Source organism: Aplysia californica, unplaced genomic scaffold (assembly GCF_000002075.1).
Source record: "Aplysia californica isolate F4 #8 unplaced genomic scaffold, AplCal3.0 scaffold01067, whole genome shotgun sequence".
NCBI lineage: Eukaryota > Metazoa > Mollusca > Gastropoda > Aplysiida > Aplysiidae > Aplysia > Aplysia californica.
In genome coordinates this window covers 134,657-142,900 of record NW_004798337.1, presented here as the reverse complement: position 1 = coordinate 142,900, position 8,244 = coordinate 134,657, and the positions used below count along the sequence as shown (strand labels likewise).

General features: G+C 41.4%; 1 protein-coding gene across 3 annotated transcripts in view; it reads right to left on the bottom strand.

The window, feature by feature from the left end:
- Positions 1-556: 556 nt before the first annotated feature.
- Positions 557-8,244, bottom strand: part of LOC101850524 (DENN domain-containing protein 2B) — a gene marked incomplete at its 5' end in the record, with an annotated part of 33,823 nt that continues 26,135 nt past the window's right edge. For all 3 annotated transcript variants that reach the window (XM_035973224.1, XM_035973225.1, XM_013089867.2), the window contains 6 exon segments: positions 557-1,036; positions 2,424-2,550; positions 3,846-3,964; positions 4,951-5,074; positions 6,207-6,384; positions 8,028-8,134. In XM_035973224.1, the coding sequence (XP_035829117.1) occupies positions 912-1,036; positions 2,424-2,550; positions 3,846-3,964; positions 4,951-5,074; positions 6,207-6,384; positions 8,028-8,134 (780 nt within the window).

Sequence of the window (8,244 nt, the reverse complement as noted above, 5' to 3'; positions counted from 1 at the left end):
GGTGGCCAATCTGGGCAGCAGGCATCGTGTTTAACTCTTTCCACCATCATCTGCGACTATCATTTTCTCTATTTTGCATTGTACACACCATTGTGTCTCTGTTACCACATGGGGCTCGCACACGGACCTATCTCCAAAGAATACGACTTCAAGTTGATCCTAAACCCGCACAAGAACATATGGTCACTTTTAAGGACAAGCGGGCTAACCCAGATTTTGGGGGTTTCCAGAAATCTTGACCTACACCAAAAGTGGTCATTGCCCTACCTATAGGAGAAGTTTGGTTTCATTGGTGTGTATATTTGTTTGGTTATAGAGAAAACTCTCCTTGTCTTTTAAAGAAACTGAATAAGGATATAACAACATTACCTTTGATTTTCTCTGAACAGCCCCCATGTGCTTAAAAGCGACCATATAATAGTATTCACTTAGCGAAAAATGTTTCAGACGGGCAGAAAATCACTAGCGGCCACACCGAAAGTTAAACTTATTGGTAGCTTTTTGGAAGCAGCCTCAAAGTGACCATAAATAATAAAATGAAAGGACACCAGTTGAATAGAATATACTCATGACAATGTTGACAATTTAGAATAACACCAATTGCATTGTAGAGATCCATTATGTCTTTCTGAAGAATTTTTCAAATAAGGGAAGCCACTTTGAGCAAGCTTGCTGGATTATGCATCAGACAGAATGACATTTATCACCACATTCAAAATGGCAGAACATCATTCATTTTTAAAAAACGGCCAACAAGAAACCCCCTGAAAATTGGACATTCGTAGAAATACAGAGAAATATATATATACAAAAATGACAGGGGCAGCTCCAACCACACACGATGGAAATTGAACTCAAGCCTCAGGTGGTTTCCACGGCAACAACTCCTTCTAGTTCTAGCATAACTTTCATCAGGATGCTTGCAGCTTAGTCTTCAGCGCTTTGCCAAAGTTCTTCACCTTGGCCCCGAGCCCTTTGTGCCTGCGAGAATAATCCTTGGTCTCCTTGTTTTCTGCCAGCCGCTGCACAAACAAATCTGGGAAAAGAGAAAGTAAAAATTCTCTTGTCAGTATGTTAGTGTTTTAGCGCCTATAAATGGCTGCTCGCACTGTATGCTTCCCAAGAAGCTGAGGTTGTTTCAGAGTGCTCTCAAGTCTGCTGGGGTAATAGACGTATAGATTGTGAAGCCCATAAAACTTGCTGTTGAGCGGGGATTTGCGCTATACAAATGCTATCTATTATTATTAAAATACCACTCTCATTCACCACAGTGAGGAAACCAGGGTTACAATGGCACACACAAAGCATATCGTCGGCTATCTTTTCAGCTGTACAATTATTTTTTAAAATATTTTTTTTGGCGCAGTTTCATAATCTGCGATATCATTTTCATTTGATCAAGACATATTCGGTCAGAATTCAAATTCTAAATGTTGGAACAAAAGGAAGGAAAGGTACATATTCAAATGTACAATTGTTTAAAGAATTAAACAAGCATTTTTTTTCTCCCTTGAAAATGTTGCTTTCTGGACTTAAAACAGTTGCATAGCTTGCCAACAACATACAAAATAATTCAGAAGCTACTTCAAAGCTACCTCAGAATTAGAAAGTTCTATCTGAGATTTTTGGCCATTTTGAGTTGCTAAGACCATGAGGGCACTCATATGACCTTAGCAGTTGCGAGCGCCGTAAAACCCTATACTGCTACTACTACTAAGACCATGAGGTCAGAAATCAAATGGTTTATCTGCTCTGTCTAACAAAATCATTAAATTATTCTGAGTCGTTATCAAGATTATTCAATTTTTAAAAGTTTGAAATACTGTTGCTGACAAAATCTTTGACGTCAAATTTCTCAAAACTAGGTACTGAGCAGATAGACCTTTGTAATTCTGAGGTAGCAAGATATTACAAAAACAGGCCATTGCCTGTTGCCACAGCACATTGGTCTTTTCATGTAAAAAAAACCACACAAAAATTAAAAGAAAAAATTAAAATTCCAGCTCTTATTATGCACATAACTTACTTACTTACTTGTCCTTACTTGTCCACTGTGTTGGGGTCACTGCAGTCGGAACATGTCCATCTCTGCTCTCCCCCCCTCTTCAGGATCCACATAATTATACAATTAACCCTACTCGTACGTTGCGTTTTACTAACATATTCATACGAAGGGGGGAACTCCGCCCACTACTTTTAAAATAGGAAATTTACTCGTTAATCCGATCTGTACACTTTGCATAGCAGTCTGTCAAAATGATTTTTTGAGAAATACTGAAAGTTTCAAAGAGATCTTCGTACTAGAAGCATTCTAAAATGTGAAGAAAACAACCCTGGGGGTACAAAATGACCACAGGGCGTATGGTTTGATTGGGTCAACAGGCATTTGTTGATAAAGATGGAATAAACACAGAAAAAATTACCGTTGGTGCCGTAGTCGGCTTTCTCAAGGTGGTTGCAGATGAACACCTCAAACATCTGTGTCTCCGTGAACCACTCCAAGAACTGCCGCATCTCCTTGGAGACCATCTCCAGAATGAAGCCCTCTTTCTGTGGAACAAGGTGACAACATAAACATAAACCGGTCACTTCTCTGGGCTGCGGGCCTACAAAATTAGAATAGACAATACATCGGACCCAATCTGTTTGGGTTTTTTTAATAGTAGAGGGTTTAAAAGCGCTCGCAACTGCATACGATCATATGAGCGCCGAGGGGTGGGTGTCAACAGAGAAGTCTTCACAGGGAATCAGACTTAGACTGCTCACCTCTCTAGCTTCAACAGCACAAGGTCTGCTTCGACCATCAAGGCACCCCGGAAATAGCGGGTCACAAGAGAGTGACAAACATACAAAAGAAGTAGAGGAAAATGACAATAGTAAGGATCAGGAAAGAAAAAGCAGCAGTTCCCAGTTGTAGATCAGGCTAGTTATGAGCGTGACATGGGTTAGCCCATTTACAACTCTACTATACTTGAACGAGAAATGTCCCCCCTTTGGGAATGGCCTAAAGACAGTACAGTCAGTGGCACTGCCCCGCGGGGTAACCCAATCTGTCCATTGTGAAGCAAGGAGCCCCAAGATTTGGAGCACTGGCTGCAGAGATGCCCCGCCACAGAGGTCCGGCGGTGGCATCTTTTAGTGGAGGATTCAGGGAGGTTGGACTGCCTCATCCGCTACCCAAGAGAGGCGGTGGCCCTGGTGAAGAGCATGCTCTTCGGGGCTCCAAACATTTCGAACGGATAGGCTACCACACACACACACACACACACAAAACCAATCTAAAGCAGGTAGGAGATAATAAAAGTTACGAAACAAAGGCTCAGTGTCCTGACAGCAAGAAAACCAATTCTGCTTACAAACAAGTGTGTTATTCACATTAAATAGCGACCAAAAAAAGCACTGAAGTCTCCAACCCTCCCACCCCCACCCTCCCCGAGGAAAAGTATGTTCAGCCGTTTACTACATCTCAGAAATAAAGCTTGAGCTAATTCAAAAACGGTCGGAATAGTTTTTTTTTCTTTCCTCCTGCACCACCGTCCTATCGGCCCCTTGTCCTACTGGGGACTAAGAACTCCGTTTTCCACGAAGCTTAATTAAGAATGCTTTAAAACTTCAACAACAGACTAATTTTAAAAACAGTTTTAGTAAGAGTTTTACGGCACTTGCAAAACAATAAGGTCATATAACTGCCGAAGATTAAAGGAGTTACAAGAGAGTAACAAACAGAAAAAAAAGGAGGGGAGATAAAGACGATAGATGTTTGATAGGAAAGAAGAAGCAAACCACACCAGAGCACCCACCAACCACCCACGACTATTTTTTTCATCTCACTACAGTTGCCATACCTGAAATATTCTGTTGCCATCCTGTTGGGTGCGTATATGGTTCCCAAAGTGGCCTATGGCTTCGATAAACATGCGCAGGAAGGCCTCTGCTATCATCAGCCACTGGGCGTTGCTGGCATCTGAAGAAAGAAATACGGGTCATATTTGACATACACAGAAGAAGGAGGCATCTGATTCGTATAGAGCAGGGGTGTCAAACTTAATTGCACAAGCGGCCAAAATCAAATATGAGGCAGCGTGGTAGAATCAGGCTGAAGCCTGCTCTTATCGATTTTAGACCACCTAGGGATCTTTAAGGGGAGGGGCTGGTTTATAAACAAACCTGCTCTTATCGATTTTAGACCACCAAGGGATCTTTAAGGGGAGGGGCTGGTTTATAAACCTATCTCAGTAACTATGGCCTTTTTAGATAAAGCCTTATAGTAAGGAGGTATAGCAGGAAAACAACATATGTAAAATGTAACTTAAATCTTTTTTGTTTAAGTCTACGTCTACGGTTGACATGGTAACGGCCACCATATTGAAAATAAACAGCTTTTATACAAGTAAAAAGGATTTTTTATTTACCAATCAAATTTGGTTCATTGGTAGATGTATATACTCAATATAAAATTTCATACAGTTGGGATCTTCGATATCTTGAATGGGAAAAAGGTTAGAGATGGATAACTGACCTACCCCCTCATGCCTCTGAAATCTATTACATATTCATCCATGTAACTCACTCGTAAAAGCATCGATTTTATTTCCCACCTGTATAAAGTTAGGTCATGGTATGAATAAAAAGCCCTGAAAATTTCACTGGAATCAAAAATAAAATAAAAAAGTAGATGAGAAAAAAACATAAAAAATTGACATTTTGCGGGAAAAAACAACAATCTGTTACATGTGTGTGTGTGTGTGTGTGAGAAAGTGCATGAGTGTGTGTGTGTGTGTGTGTGTGTGTGTGTGTGTGTGTGTGTGTGTGTGTGCGTGTGTGTGTGAGAGTGTGTGAGAGAGAGAGAGTGCATGTGTGTTTGCCTGCGTCTTGGGAAATTACAATGAGAGGGGCTGTAACAAAAAGAAGCCTTGAACAAAGAGGACAAGGAAGAATATCTCCACTCACCAGTGTCTATCTTGCACATGTTGATGGCAGTTTTCAAGGCCCGCTGTAGCTTCCTAGGTATTATGGTCGACTCGTCGCCGTAGCTCCGAACTATGGACTTCTTATCTAAGTCAACAATCAGAACCTGTGACGTAAAAGAAACTCATACTGAAAGAAACATAACATATGTGTGAGGCAACATGGAGAAATCAAGCGCTCATCAAAATAATGAAATCAAAGAAACCTGCATTTGGGGGGGGGGGGGGGGGGGCCAAAGAGGAATTTTTTTCAAATTTTCTTTTTTTGGCTCAACACCTTTAATGTTTTTTAAAAAACACACTTTTGCGTGGATTTTACTGAAAAATATCTATTAAAGGCACAAAAAAAGTAGATTTTCAATTTCCAAGGACTCTCTGTCTATAGAAGTTACCAAACTTAGGCAGCCATTTTCTCACTAATTTTGAAACCAGGCGACCCTAACCTCCTTCAATCGCAAATATTCCGACTTCTATTCAAGATAAATGGATATTTTTTTCACCAAAAGGAAGGCAAAGAAACAGGCTTTAAAATGATGCCAAAAAACTGACGAGCCCCTGATTCCACCAAGTTGTGACACAAATGCATTTTTAGCACTCATTTGAATTTTGCTTTTTCAATTAGGCCAAATAGAAGTTTTATTTGTTTGTTTGAGTTTGAGTAAAGAGAAGCACATCATGACTGATGAAAACTGGCCAAAAAAACAAATGCATTTCAAGTGCTGCTTTGAATCTTGAGTTTTTAATTTATACAACTTTATTTGTTTTCGGGTTGGTTTTTTTTTTGGTTTCTTTGAGTAAAGAGAAGCACAATACTGGCCATTACGTGCTGGGAGAAGTGACACTTATAACACTTTAAAAAATCCACTAATTGTTTTTTTTTACAGTAAGAGTTTTACGGCACTTGCAACACGATAAGGTCATATAAGTGCCAAAGATTAGAGGAATTACAAGAGAAGTAACAAACACAAATTAGAAAGGAGGGGAGATAAAAGGACAATAGACATTTGATAGGAAAGAAGGAGCAAACCACACAGGAGCACCTGCCAACCACCCCCAAAAATCCACTCACCTCCTCCAAGTCCATCTTGTGCAGAGATAGGAAAGAAGAAGCAAACCAAACCACACAAGAGCACCTGTCAACCACCCACACAAAAATCCACTCACCTCCTCCAGCTCCATCTTGAGCAGTGATAGGAAAGAAGGAACAAAACCACAAAAGAGCACCTGCCAACCACTCACCTCCTCCATCTCCATCTTGAGCACGCTGGGCAGGAAGGCGGACAGCACGCCGAGGATGTAGGGCATGGGAGCACACACCACGTCCAGCATCTCCTGGGGCAACAGCGGGATGTACACGTGCTGCCACTGGAACGGGTACATCAGCGCCGCCAGAGCATGGACGGTCTGCGTCAGCACACTGTTTTTAGATTTTAATGTAATAGTTTTACGGCACTTGCAACACAATAAGGTCATGTAAGTGCCGAAGATTAATTGGAGGTGTTGTTTGTTTGTTTTAGCTGAGGTTTTACAGTGCTCGCAACTGCATAAGGTCATATGAGCGCCAGAAGATTAGAGGTGTTACAAGAGAGTAACAAACACAAAAAAGAAGGAAGGGAGATAAAGATGATAGTTGCTTGATAGGAAAGAAGAAGCAAACCACACCAGAGCACCCGCCAACCACCCACACAACACACTGTGATTGAGTTGAGGTGGAGGTGGGGAAAGGGGTGGCGGGGGGAAAGAAATATTAGTTTGGCAAGTTTGTTTAGTAAAAGTTGTACGGCACTTGCAACACAGATAGGTCATATTATATTATAAGTCATCTTTAGTTTTAGTAGAGGTTTTACGGCGCTCACAACTGCATAAGGTCATATGAGCACCAGAAGATTAGAAGTGTTACAAGAGAGTAACAAACACAAAAAAGAAGAAGGGGAGATAAGGACGATAGATGTTGGATAGGAAAGAAGAAGCAGCAAACACACCAGAGCACCCGCAAGAGACATATGTGAGGCAGCGTGGTGGAATCAGCTCTCGTCAAAATAATCAAAGTTAAGAAACTAGCTTTTTTCGGTGGGTTTGTGAATTTTTTTCAAATCTTTGTTTTTTGTCTCAACACCTTTCATGCCCATTAAAGAACTTATTTCTGTGTGGATTTTTCTGAAAAACGTTGATTAAAGGAACAAAAAATGTAAATTTTAAGTTACCACGGACTCTTAAGCTAAGGAAATAACTAATCTTTGGTGGCCATTTTCTCACTAATTTTGCCTCTGAAAACAGGTGACCCCCACTTCCTTCATTCGCATATATCTCGACTTGTTTTCAAGATAAATGGATATTTTTTTCATCCAAATAAAAACAAGTGAACAAGCTTTACGATGATACCAATAACTCTACATGCCCAAAAATTGACGAGAGCCTGATTCCACCACGCTGCCTCACATATATATTTATATATCTGCCTTATGTGACAATGTCTCACAGCCCTTATCAGCACTCACGAGAGGTTGGCCGAGCACAGCATGACCCTCCGCTCCATGAGCATGGCGGAGAACACCAAAAACAAGAAGACATATATCTTTAGTTTTAGTAGAGGTTTTACAGCGCTCGCAACTGCATAAGGTCATAGGAGCACCAGAAGATTAGAGGTGTTACAAGAGAGTAAAGTAAAGTTTTTCCGCATCCGCTCCGGACATTGGGGACTGCCTTGTTAGTGAGACAACTTCCTGGGCCTTCCGCATATTGTGGTAGGGTGGCCAGTTCCTTTCAACGCCGCCTTTACTTCCCCACCTCAAAGTCAGGTACCCATTACTGCTGGGTGGGAAGGAGGGGGCGAAAAAAATCTGTGTCCGAACCGAGGCTCGAACCCGGACTTTCCGCTTCGTAGACGAGCGCATAAAAGAGAGTAACAAACACAAAAAAAGGAAGAAGGGGAGGTAAGGACGATAGATGTTGGATAGGAAAGAAGAAGCAGCAAACACACCAAAGCACCCGCAAGAGACATATATATATTTATATATCTGCCTTATGTGACAATGTCTCACAGCCCTTATCAGCACTCACGAGAGGTTGGCCGAGCAGAGCATGACCCTGCGCTCCATGAGCATGGCGGAGAACACCTTGACCAGCTTGTCTGTGCCCAGGTAGCACAGGGGGCTCTCGTAGTTCACCTGGTGGCGAGGAGGACAACCCACAGAAATGTTACGGTTTAGTTTTGTTATTAGCAAAAAGTTTTACGGCACTTGCAACATTAAAATGAAAAGTGGTTTCCAAAACTCTG